This window comes from Lates calcarifer, linkage group LG12, assembly GCF_001640805.2.
Source record: "Lates calcarifer isolate ASB-BC8 linkage group LG12, TLL_Latcal_v3, whole genome shotgun sequence".
Classification (NCBI taxonomy): Eukaryota; Metazoa; Chordata; class Actinopteri; family Centropomidae; genus Lates; species Lates calcarifer.
Genome location: NC_066844.1, coordinates 3,753,743 through 3,769,776, shown reverse-complemented (window position 1 = coordinate 3,769,776; position 16,034 = coordinate 3,753,743). Strand labels below are relative to the sequence as shown.

The following is a 16,034-nucleotide window of genomic DNA, read 5'->3' as shown; positions in this document are numbered from 1 at the left end:
TGTGTGAAGGTGTGTGAAGGTGTCTGTTTTTTCTTTCCTGAGGAAAAACAAATCTTCCATATTTGACTACAGTACCTCAGCTGATGGGTGGAGCCTTTAAAGACCGCCTTTGCATAGCACCTGGGGTGAGTTTCATTCCAAAGTTTTTATCCATCATTGCTACTTTGGCATCACAGATTTAAAGACAGCGTGCAGAGGTGTAAGTTGATATATTTGTTATTCAGAGCTTTGACAGACAATAATAAGAAACTGAACCCAAAAGACCAAAGTGACATTAAATGTTAAGAGTGCTACAGTTTTGTAAACTGAAGAAGGAGCAAGCATTATGGTCCAACCAAGTCCCCCCAAAGACCTAAACCCTGAACCCTCACAGATTAAATTGACATCACCTGGTAAGTGACTGAGTGTCAGAGGCTGTGAGGGCTGAAATGCTATTAATGGGACTGGGACAGCACTTTCACATTACCTTGATGATACCAAAGCCTGAAGCATGTCTTCTACTATTGTGGGTTTGGGACTTTTATTTCACGTTTTTTGAACTTTTCTTCACGACTAGAGACCGACTGCCCGATCTGAACGTTTTCAGATGAGAGGTAACTGTCAAATAACTTTACTAATTTTTGCCAAAACAGCATCATTCAGCAAAAACTAAAAGAAAAGGTTGATGAATAAATTAAGTGTGTAATATAGTTTATGTTTGCATTCCTCTGAGCTTGAAAATGTAACGATGTTGGTGATAACGCACAAGAAATGATGTGTGCACAGCTCAGTAGGCTTGTGATAGGGATCCAAGCTTATGAGAGAAGTGTTTGATAGTAATAATAAGTTCAATAATTAAAAATCACCCTTTGATTTCCTTTTCCAAACTGTCACTAGAGGTAATATCCAGCTGTGGGAATTGGTGCAGGGATGGTGCGTGAGAGTTCGGCCTCTATTTGTGTAATTTTGGCATCAAATTGTTTCGTGTTACATACAAACAGCTACAAGTTTAACTCACTGGTTGTTGCTTCAGTATGAATAAGTAAACATGAACATAACTCTTTGTTTTGATTGATAGAAAATACTAATTTATTTAACACTGAACAGTTTATGTGTTTATGTGTACATACATTATCATAATCATTATATTCTTCATCATCATCTTAACTAAGCTGTTTCTCTGTTGTAGGTAATATTTTCAGAGGGAGATCAGTCCCATTGCTGAAGTATGGAAACAGTCTCTCGGTGAAAGTGTGTGTGAAGGTGTGTATGTGTGTATTAGTATCCAGATCAGTGAATGACAGTTTTCCTCTTTTCCAGTCCAGATTAACCCTGATCCTCTGGGGCTTCTTCTTCAGTGAAATAAAAATGTCTGGATCAGGTAGTGAGCGTACCGCATAGCAGTCTTTATAAAACGCTATTCTCCATCCGGAGAATCCAGACCATATCTTTCCTTTCCTCTTGATAGACTCTGCTGCCACACCCAGGACCCAGTGTGCATTTTCTCCAACCTCAACATCCCAGCTGTGGGTCTCTGATGTAAAACCCTCAGAGCCCAGGACGAGGCAATGGTAGTCAAACCTCTCTGGATTGTCAGGAAGGTTCTGTCTCTCCCCGCATCTCACACTGGTCAGATCCTCAGACAGGATGAGTCTTGAATGAGCAGAGTTTGGGTCCAGAATCACAGGAGTGTAGGAGACCACCTCCTTCATCTTGTTCCAGATGTTGAAGGTCAGGTTGCCCAGGTGTTTGGCCACATGTCTATCAGCAGCTCCTGAGACTGGCTCTGGATCAACCAGCAGAGGGCACTGCTGGACTCTTTCCACTGCAGCCTTGTAGTTCTGCAGGAATGAGACTGTCTTCAGCTCTCAGCTCCTCCTCTGTGGCTCTGATTGTGTGTGAAAGAGCTGCTATCTCTCTGCTCAGAGCCTCAATCTTCTCCTTCATCATCTGACTCTTCAGCTCCTCTTCCTCCCTCAGAGCAGCTGATCCTGGCCTCCTCTTCCTCTTGTAGAAACTGGTGAAGCTTCTTAAACTGCTCCTTAATCTGCCTCTCTGTGTGTCGGACCTGGACCTTAATGTGTTCTGCTGTTTGATCACAGTTTCCTTTAACTTGTTCAAACAGCTTCAGTTTCTCTTGTAAAGTCTTCAGGGATTTCTGAAGCTCCTCTCTGTGATCCTGTGCAAATTCATGAATGGGTCTGAATCTGTGGTTGTTGTGTGTTTTTGAATCTCTGCAGATGAGACACACTGGCTGCTGATGGTCCAGACAGAAGAGCTTCAGTTTCTCAGAGTGCAGACTGCAGAGAGGACTCAGACCCTGCTGAAGCTCTCTGATCTCTCTCCAGTCAAGAAGGTCTCACACAGGTTCTTGATCACCAAACTGACAGGTGGATCACTCTTTGACGATCTTCTATTACAAACTGGACAGTCCTGTGTTGGTTTCTCACTCCACCAGTTCTTCAGACAGTCTCTACAGAAGCTGTGGCTGCATGACAGAACAACAGGATCTTTAAAGATGTCGTGGCAGACAGGACAGGAGAGATCCTCCTCTGCCTGGGAAGACATTTTCTCTCTGAGTGAAGCTGAAAACACACCAAGCATCAAGCACAAACATTAGAGAGTTACTTCCACTTTGAGTTGCATCTTTCTCAGTAAAACTTACTTTCAGGTTAAAGTTGTAATATTCCTGTTTTCCCCTCTGAAACAGTTCTCTCTCTCCCTGTGGAAGTTATGAGTTTGGTCTGAAGGTGAATCTTATCGTCTGTTTCTTCCTTCCTTGTGAAAAAAAGAAAACAACTAATCTTTCCTGTTTGACTACAGTACCTCAGCTGATGGGTGGAGCCTTTAAAGACCTCCTTTGTATAGCATCTGGGGTGAGTTTCATTCCAAAGTTTTCATCTATCATTGCCACTTTGACATTGCAGATTGAAAGACAGTGTGCAGAGGTGTAAGCTCATATATTTGTTATTCAGATCTTTTTAAATGTTTAGAGTGCTACAGTTTTGGAAACTGAAGGTGGAAGGAGGAGGAGTGTGTTATCACACTCACACCGTGTTTACTTATCACAGGCAAAGAGAGAATCTGTGTTCAAATTGTCCTGTTTTCTAAAGTGTTTGTAGTCATAAAGTCCAGACATTTTCTGCTCTTGTAAACAGGATGAGTAGTTTTGCTTAGTTTTCGTTTTTGCTTGGTTTTTGGTTTGAATAAAGTCTTAATTTACCCATGGCAAACTAGTCAAAACTAGTATCATTCCCTCGTTCATTTACTCACTGCTGCCTAAGTAATAGACAACAATAGTTTACTCAATAGTGAGCATTAAATTGAGATTTCTGACACTTCTACTCTATTAAACTTCATCATTTTGTATTGCATTGTGGGATAGGTAGCAGAAAAAGTTTTTGAATGCAATGTAAAGTCAATAGATTTACACACTCAGAATTCAGATACTCCAATAAAGTAGTTATTGGAGAGAACCAGGAAAACTTCCTTACAATACAAAAATTTGAAGGTGCAGAATTATCCAATATGGACATAATTTCTATATATACTGGGGTGTAACTAGTAAATAAAACATTACAAGATGCACTTATAATCTGAAATAACTAAATATGCACTGTATATAACCTAAGCTATGAAGCCATAAAAAGCTTTAAAATTAAAGCTGTAAAGCACTGAGTAGACAGATACAGTAATATTTGAACAGATGTCAGCATTTGAGGCTGTTTCTGTTATTTACAGATAAGCTGTGAAACTGGCAAATAAAAGAAATGGTCAAAATACTCAACAACAGATTGATAGAGTAAATCTTAATTCATTGTTTTGAATAAAATATGTGAGAGTAGATCCAAAGAGTTTTATGTTTTTGTTTGTTTTTTGGCACCAGAAGTGTGGCATTAGTTCTGTCAAAGAGTAGCAGCCAAATACAGAGGACAGTATAGAGGGGAAATACCTTATTTCTTAAGATACTAACTCCTTAAAAAAACATTGCAAGAGAACTTTATTGGATTTTAGTACATTACACATGTGTTCACGACAAACATCCTGAGAGACTTAGAGTGAGAGCAACAGCAGACAGTTTCACCACATAAACCACTGTCATTATATATAGTCTAAGCCCAAAATGGGACGCCCATCTACCCCTTACTTCATTGATTAAATGAAAACACTTTTACTTACTTTACACGGTTTCCAGTGGTGTCACTTTTTGATTGATACATTTTGTTAATGAAGCAACAGTGTCATAGACATAATCTACTTTAAAGAAGGTAAATTCAACAAAGTAACCATAATATCTTACATAGTAAACATGTAGTAATAAGGGTCAAAAACAGGTTTAATGAGAGAGCTACAGTAGATGTGCTATAAAAATGAAAACTGTGAGAAAAGATGCTAAAACTTGCAGCACTGGTTTAGACTTTAATCTCTGTACAAGTAACCAATTTCACATCTAAAAATGTTCTGCATTTGGGCACTTTTTGTATGATCAGAAGAGTTTACTGTACAAGACCTAGTTCTACGTCATTACAGCAAAACAGAGAGCATTTCTCTGGAAGAAATGGATGGGCTGCTGTGTGTTTTACAATATCATCACAATCATAACCATTGACATCATCATTAACACAATGAAGGCAATTATTATCTTTGATAGTTTTTGAGTTGAGACAGTCACCGGTAATATCTTTAGTGGGACCCTTTTTCCATTGCTGAAGTATGGAAACAGTCTCTCTGTGAAAGTGCACTTGAAGGTGACTATTTGTTTGTTAGTATCCAGATCAGTGAATGACAGTTTTCCTCTGTTCCAGTCCAGATGAACTCTGATCCTCTGAAACTTTTCTTTCAACTGGAGAAAGAGGACTTTGTTTGGTGGGCATGATATTGAGTATTTATCATACTGGAATTTTAGTAGCCATAGCCCAGACTTTATGTCTCTATTTCTATGGGAAGGACTCTGTTGCCACACCCAATAACCAATAGTCATTGTCTCCAACCTCAACATCCCAGCTGTGAATCCCTGAATTAAAGCCTTCAGACCCCAGGACACAGCGGTAGTAGTCGATCCTCTCTGGATTGTCAGGAAGCTTCTGTCTCTTTCCATATCTCACACTGGTCAGATCTTCAGACAGGATGAGATGTGGATGAGCTGTGTTTGGATCCAGAATCACAGGAGTGTAGGAGACCATCTCCTTCATCTTGTTACAGACAGGATTGGTCAGGTTGCCCAGGTGTTTGGCCACGTCTAAAAGAGCTCCTGAGACCAGCTGTGGATCACATGGGAGGGGGCTCTTGACTCTTTCTACTGCAGCCTTGTAGTCCTGCAGGAATGAGACATCTTCAGCTCTCAGCTCCTCCTCTGTCGCTCTGATTGTGTCTGAGAGAGCTGCTATCTCTCTGCTCAGAGCCTCAATCTTTCTTCTCATCTGCATACTTTTATGCTTCTCTTCCTCCCTCAGAGCAGTGATCCTGGCCTCCTCTTCCTCTTGTATAATCTGGTGAAGTTTCTTAAACTGCTCCTTAATCTGCCTCTCTGTGTGTCGGACCTGGACCTTAATGTGTTCTGCTGTTTGATCACAGTTTCCTTTAACTTGTTCAAACAGCTTCAGTTTCTTTTTTATGGGCACCAGAAAATGATGGATCTCCCGTTTGCGTTCCACTGCAATTTCATCAGTGGGTCTGCATCTGTGGTTGTAGTGTGCTTTTGAATCTCGACAGACCACGCACACTGGCTGCTCATCATCCATACAGAAGAGTTTGAATCTCTCAAAGTGCAGACTGCAGAGAGGCTCAGATCCTGATGAAACTCTCTGACGTCTCTCCCGTACAGCCTCACACAGGTTCTTTAATGCCAAGTTACGAGTTGGGTGTCTCGTTCTAGGTACACTCTTACAAACTGGACATTCACACCTTTTCTTCCACCACCACCAGCTTTTAATACAACTGCTACAGAAGCTGTGGCTACATGACAGGACAACAGGATCCTCAAAAATTTCATGGCAGATCGGACAGGAGAGATTTTCCATTTTCTCTCAGAGCAAAGGTGGAAACACAATTGACAGGACACTCGAACTGGAAGACAGTCAGTTTGGTCAAAATTACTTGCCCTTGTAGTTGTTCTTGAACACTTATTCAGTATTTGGAGCTGCACAATGTCAAAGTTCCAGTATTCCCATTGTTCAGTTACATTAGCCAGGTCCAATATTCTCTCTCTTTGCACAGTGGAAGTTAACAGGTTTACCCTGAATGTGGTTGTTTCTTCTCTCAGTGGAAAAATAACTTCCTGGTTTGTGTAAAGTTGGTCAGCGAATGGGTGGAGCATTATCACCTGATTTCTTCCACATGCTCAAACAAGACAATACTCCTGGGGAGTATCTATGTTTCTTCCTTTTTTTTTCTTCTTTTTTTGTGGTATAATTTCAAGGAGCAAACATACACTTAACCTGGACCTGAAAACTGTTTGCCAGAAATAATAATTAAAAAAGAGTGTTTGTACATAGTTTTGGTCCTGTATTTACTGTTGTTTTGTCATGTTGGTCAATTTTCTCTGATGTTTTAGTCTGTTAGTCAGTATTCATGTATTCTGCAGACAGGCTGGTCTGTTGTGAAGCTGAACAACAAGCTGGTTTCTTTTTTATTATAATATATAAAAATATCATGGGACACAGGATAGGAGAGATCCTCCTCTGATTGAGAAGTCATTTTCTCTCTGAATGAAGGTGAAAATACACTTGACAGAAAGCATGAAAGTTAATCATTGATCACTTCCCTTCCCCCACGCACAAAGTTCAGTAAAGGTTTTTCTGACTCTTGTTGACTCATGAACCTACAATAATTCTCAAATATCAAAAGTAGGACAGCACTATACTTAAATTGTTTATTCATTCATTGCACAGACTTTTCTGGTGGCCACCTTTCCTCAGCATGCAAAATGGCAGCACAACCAAGCACAGATGAATAACATAATCAAGTGCAATAATGTTTCTAGAGTTAAGTTGTCTCCCTTATTTCCTTGTGTTTTCCCTTCATGCTTCTTTCCCTTGTCCCCGGTTTGTCTCTCCTCCAGTCTGTGTGTGTAGGTGTGTTGGTCTGGCTGGGCATGGATGCTTCACCTGAGAAGCTGCAAGTCATCACCCAATCAACGCTCTAGTTGACCTCGGCACAAAAGCCCTGGCTCATCCCTCCAGCCAGATTGTTCTGTCTCTCAGTGTGGTACACATGGCCATCCCATGCATCCCATGCTTGATGCTACACCTTGCCTGTCAGACTCCTTCAGCTGGGAGCCCCCCAGGACCACCAGAGTTTTGCCAGACCAGTGCTGCTGCTGCAAGATACTCACCGTCAGCTACAGTAAAACTTGTGGTGCTCCCCTTTAATTTATCTCCTTGCACTTTGGCATACAGATTTAGCACAAAGCTTCAGTGCACTCCTACTGCATGAAGCTTTAATGTCCTCTCTCACTTATAAGTCGCTAAATGATTAAATGTAAATGTAAAACTGTCCTGTAGCTGCTACCTTGTCCCCTCATATATGTGTTCTGCCATTTGGATCCTAAGTTTAGCTTTTCATAATAAATGTAACCATTAGGATGGCTCATATCCTAAATAAAATCATTATATTACAAGCCAGATGACATTAAAGTGCCCAGGTAACTAATATAAAAACACTGTTAAATATCATTCGCTGAAGCAGTAATTTCCCTCCTGCACATTAAGCAAATGTCATTAAATGTATGATTAGAACCACTGAAATGTCTGGCCACAGAAGACCTCATCGAGATTCCTAATGGAACATTTATGTTCACAAATTTGAGTTTTTAGATTATGTTTTGTTTTGCCAACATAAAGTAAATTTCACGGACATTTAAGTAAATAAACATCAAAAATTATGTCACATAAGATTCTGCCTTTAACAAAAATATTTCCAGTTGAAGGATGAGGGAATTTATTATCTATAATCAGAAAGTAACATATGTGTAATGAGATGTGTAATGAGGAAAATAACCACTGGTATGTGCTAGACGTCCTCTTGTGGCAGAATCCAGGAAGTGACACAAAACCTTATCCAGTATTGGGTTTGGATTCTTTAACATCAGAGTAGAAAACCTATTTCTTACTCATCTATACATTTTTAAAAAGTAATGCTTATTGAGTGTTGTTACATTTCTGATGAAGACCTGTGGATGAAACATGTCAGCTATGATACTCTACAGGCTTTTTCTTTCTTTCTTTCTTTCTTTTTTTTTTTTTTTTTTTTTTTTTTGCTTTGATGGTGTGCAACATTTGAACCAAAAATAGTGCCACAAATATCCTTAATAAATAAACAAAGTCCAGTAAACAGAAAAAAAAAACTAAATTAAATCAATACTTGCTGTGACCTCCCGTAATTGCAGAAAATGTGTGCTCTCTAGGAGACTTTTAAATGGGAAAATTATTTCATTTTAGTGGAGTTAAGATATTGTTTGTCATTCTAAGAATATAAACACTCAAATGAAACCTTAAAATAACCTATTAAAAGGATAGAGACGACACAAATCCCAAGCCGCTGTTCCTCTTATTGTGTCAGTTGCTGCCTCTGCCCAGCAGGTGTCACTGTTGTCTAAATGTAAATTCAGCACCCAGGTATCAGTTGGCCTTGGGGTTGGGTGTCAAACTTTTTAGGCTTCAACTCATAAAAGACAGTTTATATTTCTTGAGGATTTAAATTAAGTCTGAACTAACTCTTTGTTTGTGAAACTGGTCCCAGTAAGCTTGTTTTTCTCACACTCAGAAAAAAACCTGCAGGGAAAGGTGGTTCTATTCCATCACATGAGTACTGTAAGGCTTCAACCTACTGTTACTTTATTCATCAGTGCAGCCACAAATGTTTTAGTTTTTGGTGTAAAAAATGGCAGAAAATAAAGAAAAAGGCCCAGAATTATTCCCTGACACTCAAATTAACACTCTGTTATATATTTTTATTTGACCAACAGTCAAAAACAAGAAGATAATATCAGAGAAATTTAAGAAATCTAGAACATTTTCACACACAAGAAGCTGATAACGCCACATTTTTTGTATTTTTGCTTTAAGAACACTTAAATTATCAATCAATTGCTATACACTGATGTGTATAGCAGGGGTTGATGGGAAGTTAATCTGGCCATGTTTCTTGCATGTGTGTTGAAAAAAATACACAATTATGTCACTGTTGTAATATGTAATCAAATCACAGACTGAACCAGATCCCATTTTTAAAAAATAGGACAACAATTAAGATTCACTGTTCTATTATTGTTCTGTTATTCTGCACAGATGCTGGTGATCTGGTCTCCATGGAAACCATGGTGTTTGGTGGTGGTGGTCCCTGTGATTCAGCAAAACACACACATGCGTGCAATTACACACAAACACACACACAAAGCCCTGTGGCATGCTGGTTGCCATGGTAACCAGACCTGGGTATAAGGAAAGGCTGCTGTTCCTGTGACTCAGCTTGTTGCCTGGTGAATCAGTAAAGTACACTGTGACACACACTCACTCACACACACACACACACACACACAAAGTGGGAAAGCTTTGTGGTTATTATCTGCTGGTTGCTACACAATATGGACAGCCCGGGTGTTCGATAAAAGTGGAATTCAGTTACAACGACATATAATCATCAGTGGGTCATGTAACAGCGGTTTCCTGTCGCTTCCACTCCACTTGTTATGTTGCTTTTTACAGGCTTATTAAAGACAGAATACAAGAGGAGCAACCCAATGGAAAGTTCACACATATAAGCACAAAAACATAATAATTAATGCAATTAACACTTTATTTTTAAAGGTTTAATACACCTCCCGTGTTAAAATTTAGTTTTTAGCTGACACAAGGATATTTTTAAGTCATTATCAATGCACAGTAGGAATTGATTTAAGTAACATCTCGACCTTACTCTGTAAAGTGCCTTGAGATAATGTATGTTGTGATTTGGTGCTAACATTTCAGGCTCTCTTGTGGGACAGTTCAAACACTCTTGGAGGCGCTCTGTTGGTCACAGGGGCCCTGAGCAGGTGCTTATGAAACATCAGCCACACGAGCTCCCAGAGAGGCCACTGTGTGATGACAGCCTGCGTACCTGCCTACTGATGAGGTAGCTTAGATCAAAATCTGGAGAAAGACACACTGCACAAAGTTCAAGCTAACTGCAGCAAAGACAGGCTGCAAAGTTACAGACAAATTATTCAGCTTTTTAAAAAATTATATTGTTGACTTATGGCCTTGTAGTAAATGTTTTTGCCACTGTTCTAAAATAACTAAACTCTTTTCGTTCTTTTTGTTCATCATTACATAAATATATTTAATATCTTGAATTGTATTATTGTTATATGTAATAGTTTTCCCCTTGTGTATCCAGTTGCTATCCAGATGCTGCACCAACATTAGCTTAACATTTTACTCAACTTTGTCGCCTCTCACTTGTAAGTCTCAGTAAAGTTGGTATCTTATTTTGCTCTCTGTAGCTCCGCCCCGCCGGCCCGCCGCATTTTCAACACACAACATACCCCCATCATCCACGGACACATGGCAGTGTAAAGCGAGCCGAACTCAGCGTCAACAGGAAACTAAGCTAAACAATAAAATAAAAGCCTTAAAGAGGACAATCATTCAAACTGTTTTTTACAGTTTGACATCAGTACAAATGAGCTCCTATTGGTATTTGAAACGCAACATTTAAATAAAACTTTATGTATTACTATTATTATTATTATTACAGTGAATAGAGAGATATGTTAAATTTGCACATAAACTGTATGAGATACACAAAACAAACCCCTTTTTAACCCAAGCATATCACAAGAGTTTATTTTTAGATCAGCAAGATGCTGATCAAACTAGACTAATGGATCAAATATGATGCATTTGGTGGCAAATATGCTTTAAATATCAATTCAGAGACTTAAACTTAGTTTGGTTAATACTGTTGTTGAATGTAATTTCCTGTATAATAAGTAAAAGCACACTTCAAGGTTATTTTTCTAAATGATTTTGTTCAGTCAGAGCATCCAGTTACTTGACCTGTAGGTGTCAGTGAATGTAGACTGACAAGTCATTATTTAAAAAGACTGAAGTTTTGGACATGGTCTTCAGAGTTCCTATAGGTCTTGTCTTTGTAAAATGTTTGGGAAATGACTACATGTTTGTGTGTGTCTGTGTGTGTGTGTGTGTGTGTGTGTGTGAGAGAGAGAGAGAGAGAGAGAGAGAGAGAGAGAGATGAGATGTACAGTTTCACTTTGACTTTGAGTCTCAAAGGACATCACAGTACCTGATCTGTAGGTGTCAGTAAATGTATACCACAGATGTACAGCAAAGTCCTTAAACAGATATGTACTCAAGACCTCTATGATCCACACATTCAGAATAATGTTTTTTTTTTTCACACAACCTGGATTTTATTTGAAATAAAAGGTCTGCCAGCAGTTTTCATTGTCTCTGTGCATTACATTTATCTTTCTATCTATACTTCAGTATATTATTTGTGTGCATTGGCCTCCAGTGTCATTCTGTTTTAGATTTGCCCCATTAAATGTCAAGATGTCAGCTTAATATTATCTTTTCAGTTTACTGGATGTATTGGAGGCTTTAATTTTGAAACTCTCGGCCGGATGTGTGTTGCGTCAGTATGGCTGACTTCACGCAGTGCTTGGTGAGACACTCATTCACTTCAGGTCAGGACTCCCATTGGAGTAACCGGAGGAAAAACGTCCGGCTGTCTTCGGCAAAAACTCGCTGGAAAAAAGCAACGTGAAACCGTTCGGTTACACCTCTGGAAACAGCGATTTTTAAAACCCCGGAGCCGGACAGCAGATAAGATCGGGGGATCGATTTATTTCGGCGGACTGATTGATCACGGGGCTGTGTGTGTGTGTGTGTGTGTGTGTGTGTGTGTGTGTATGTGTGTGTGTTTTCGTTTACACACTCTCTCAGTCACAGTCACAGGTTGCTAGCGGAGTTGACGCTAACCGAGCTAGCCAAGTTAGCTCACCCGTGGTTAGCTGTGTTTTCCCTTCACCCGGGACAAACAGCAGCCGGGGCTAAAGTTAAAAAAACCTGTCAGACATTTTCCAGACAGTCTGCTCCATGATTCAGTCATGATGTGGTGTTTTTTCGGACGTTTATCAAGTTGGCCGGCGGGTAGCATCGGCTGACTAAAGCCTAACGTTAGTGCGAGTCCGACTCCGACCTGGATTTTACTCCTGTGTGTTTTCCTCGTTTTTCTCCTGTGCTGGTTTTGGTTCTAGTTTTTTTTTTAAAGGTGGACTTTGCCCTCGGGGTGTTGTAACTCCCCCCACCACCACCATCACCTCCATATTAAATCAAAAGCCTCTATTGATTCTTCTGTTGGGAGTATTTCAAAACTTGCCTGGATTTTTTTTTTTTTTTTTTTTTGGAGGGGAGGTAAAAAGTTTTCGTGTTGGGAAGTTGAGGAGGATTTTTCCGAGCCTGTGGAAAAATGGATGCGGGTATAGAGAAGGAATGCAGCGCCTTGGGAGGGCTATTTCAGCTCATCATGAACGACATGAAGGTAAAAAATAAAAACAAAATAATTTTTATATCCGTACGAGAGCATTTTTCTTCATTGTCTCTTACTGCTTTTGCATTTTATATGTGTAAGAGGATTTCTCTGCCCTGCATTTTTCATTCCAAATATTTTACACATTTCTTCCTATTTTTCTTATTTTTTGTATTATTTCTCCTTTCACGTCTTCTCCACTTTCCATTTCATAATGCGATTGTTTTTTTGTTTTTTTTATCTCTCTCCTGCAAAAAATCACATACTCTACACACTGAGTGATATCAAGGCAGCACCCCGCAGTATTTAAATCACACACAGTGAAGTAGAATTGATGAAAATGAGCAGGTTTGTGTTACAAGTGGAGGCCTGAGTTGGCTGCTCCCATTCATTCTTGGAGAAGATTTTCCTGTATTGCTTCACATTTGCATTTTGCACTTCCTCAAACACAATGTTCATGCTTACGTTTCCTCTACAGCTGCAGCTATCAGTTGAGTAATTCATTTAATTATTAATTTGTTAATGGGTTAATTGCCTTCCTCATATGTTTTGATTTGATGTTTTTCTTTGTCACATCTCATTATAATCGGAGTATTTTTGGATTTTGGACTGTTGGGTGATAAAAGCAAGCAAATTAAATACATTATTGTGATCTTAATTGATCTGTTACTCGTGAAATAATCATCAGTTGCAGCCCTAATCTCTGTCAGAGCCTCATACCTCTTAGACTGGTTGAGTTATAAAGCACTGACAGGCAGAAAATAATACTAAAGAAACAGAAGCTGAATGAGTTTGCAGACTTGAAAGCCTAGAGTTATAGGTTATTAATAACTGGATATACAGTGACTGTTCAGTGCTGGTGATGTTGATTGGGTAATGAATGAGCGGAGGTTAAAACTGGAAGTGGGCCATCTGAGAGGGTAAGAGAGGGCTGGATGGGGGTGGATTTTGCCAGCTGTGTGCTCTTTGATGTTTGTTAAGCAGGCTGCCCTTTGCTGCCTGTCTGTCTCTGTTTCACTGCTCTCAGATGTTCGTCGTTATCAGCCTCTATTTTCAGGGCAGCCCTGAACGCATCTTTTTGTCCGAAATAGCTGGCTGAACCGCTCTGGTGGTGCTGGAGTCCAGTTCACAAACAGATTGGCTGGACTGCAGACACATGCATACACTACATTTTTTTATTGTTAAGAATTTAGTGCCATATTTTCTCTTGGTGTTATTTTGATTTTTTGGCTGAGATGTCCCTTCATATGTTGATTACAGCTCTTCAGTACAGTGCTGAATGAAACCAGAACTTCTGAGTTCTGTTCCAGAAATAAGAAACCCTCTGTCAAAGTACCAGTCACAATTGTAACTGCGCTAACAACTACAAACCCAGCCTTGAAACAGAGCCTTTTTCTGCTATATGCCATGTAGCAGGTGTCATGTAGCATGTGTTTAGAAAAGGATGGTAAAATTGGATGGTAAATTATAAATACGGTTATTTATTCGATATTGATGTTTTTTAGTCTTCAACCAACACCATTTCCCATATGAGCTAGCTGTTTGTGGGCGAAATGAGACGAATCCATGACAGAGTTGAGGGGGTTGAGGTTAGTTAAGACAAATCTTTAAGAACAATAAAGCAACACAATACAAGATCGATTTAATAATTAATTATATATTCATTGTACATGTATGTTCAGTTTAAGGAGAAATGTGTTTGTCAGAGTGGCTGTTGCATAAATAATATTTGTTGTGTGGAAACAATCTTGTCTTATCAAACCACAGATGATGATTCAGTCTGAAAAAATGCAGGAATATTGTGTAAGTGTGGATCTTCAGATGAATCATAGATTCCATAGTAGCCCTGCTGTGTACACTTCTGCTTTTTTAGGTTGTTGTTGCACAATAAATACCACATTTCTATACAGAGGAAACCCTTTGAGTTTTATCTCGGTTCCAGCAGGCCGGCCGCTCTGACAAGGAAGGTCACCTTGCCATTGTGAGTGATTGCACGTTTACCTGAGAGGTCACAGGTTTAGATGAAGAATGTGCAGAAGATGAGGCAGTTCTCATTTCATTTTGGATGTGACATGATGGAACTTGCAGACAACCTGCAGTGAGAACAGTGAGAAGTACAGTGTCATTGATTGAGAGCTTGAGGCATCATATCCTGGTATTTTACCAACATGGCACCGAATCAACGGGGGCACTCCCGCCATCTGCCACACACACACATGCACAGGAGTCATGTCTAATTAAGTAGAGAGTTGCTGCTCAGATAAATCTCTCCTCAGGGCATCATAACACGCCTGTGAAGAGACATGAAGGCACATGAGGCTGTAGATTATAGGTCATTTTGTGAATTAACCAAACAGCCATTTAGTGGAAAGCAGAAATGTTTTAGTATCTTTGTGGCATGACTTTCCTTAAGATATCCAACCTAAGCACACTAAATTGTGTTGAAGCACAAAACCGATTATTAGGACCCTGGCAGTTGGCACTGAACACTCGGTCACTCCTCTGCCATGACAATGTGTTTAGATGCATGGCTATGCAGTGAACTAAACACGCTGCTAATCAAGGCTGACAACAGCAGTGCGAGGTCTTTACTGAACGCAGTTGTGAAACTGTGAAAAGGGTATTGAATTTAATGACTGGTGTGATTGCTCCAGACTGTGTCCAGGTCTGCTTGAAGAGGTGGGCTCGAGCACAGTATTCCATCTAGTGTGATCGCTAACCATGGTTCAGTTCAATGCATTAGAGTGGTGTAGGGATGACGAATTTTTGTAGGCCAACCTGACAGTTAGTCCCCTCAACTAAAAGCCAGTGGGATTTTTTCATTGGGTTTTAGATTATTGCAGAAAACAAGCTCTGTGATCAACAAAAGTTTGTGATACTTAAAGATAAGATAATCTGCACAAGTGAACATCACTTTTATGACTTTTTGAAGCCTAAATACAAGTGAAAAGCTAATGTCCAATGTCACCACCACTAAGATCCTAACATGGAATTTAATTCAGTGCTGACCTCTTCGTATAATGTTAAAGTTTGCAAGAGTGTGAGTATAAACACAATGAGGCTGGAAAGGCTAGATTGGTTTTTGTGTGCAGTTTTATGACAGTGAGTGGTGCTTTAGTGTGGACGCACTCCCAGAGCCTAGAGACTCTGCCTGTTTTTACCCTGCAGTGTCTGTTGCATCCTAGAGACCAATCTATCAATCCATCTCCATCGTAAAAACCAAGAGGGTGAATTAATTTGGCCCAATCCTGACTGCCAGTTCCAATCAGCGCAAGCTTTGAATTAAGCTTTACAGATTAAATATTCACCAAGTTGAATTCTCATGGAGGCAGACCATTAAATTAGCAAAATAGATAACAAAAATCACCCCCCAAAAAACAAGCAATTGCCAAAATATTCCTCCAATCGCCCAACCCTAGTGCAGGGTAGCCCTAGCAAAAAGGTCAAAATAATAAAAATATAAGTTTTTGGCCTTATCGCCAAAACTTCCTGTGTGTTTTTAAAAGATAGGTTGCACCTCA

At 39.6% G+C, this 16,034-nt stretch overlaps 2 protein-coding genes across 3 annotated transcripts in view; one reads left to right on the top strand and one right to left on the bottom strand.

Moving 5' to 3' along the window:
- Window positions 1-421: 421 nt before the first annotated feature.
- Window positions 422-6,243, bottom strand: LOC108874741 (E3 ubiquitin-protein ligase TRIM39-like). Its single transcript, XM_051074598.1, has 3 exons — window positions 4,919-6,243; window positions 2,299-2,564; window positions 422-1,820 (listed from the first exon to the last, which is right to left on the bottom strand). The coding sequence occupies exons 1-3, from the start codon at window positions 5,997-5,999 to the stop codon at window positions 1,143-1,145; spliced, it is 2,025 nt and encodes a 674-aa protein (XP_050930555.1). The 5' UTR covers window positions 6,000-6,243; the 3' UTR covers window positions 422-1,142.
- Window positions 6,244-11,650: 5,407 nt separating this feature from the next.
- The window catches only part of mtss1 (MTSS I-BAR domain containing 1), a 56,658-nt gene continuing 52,274 nt past the window's right edge, over window positions 11,651-16,034 (top strand). For both annotated transcript variants that reach the window (XM_018663269.2, XM_018663268.2), the window contains exon 1: window positions 11,651-12,525. In XM_018663269.2, the coding sequence (XP_018518785.1) occupies window positions 12,454-12,525 (72 nt within the window). In that variant the 5' untranslated portion in view covers window positions 11,651-12,453. The remainder of the gene's footprint in view (window positions 12,526-16,034) is intronic.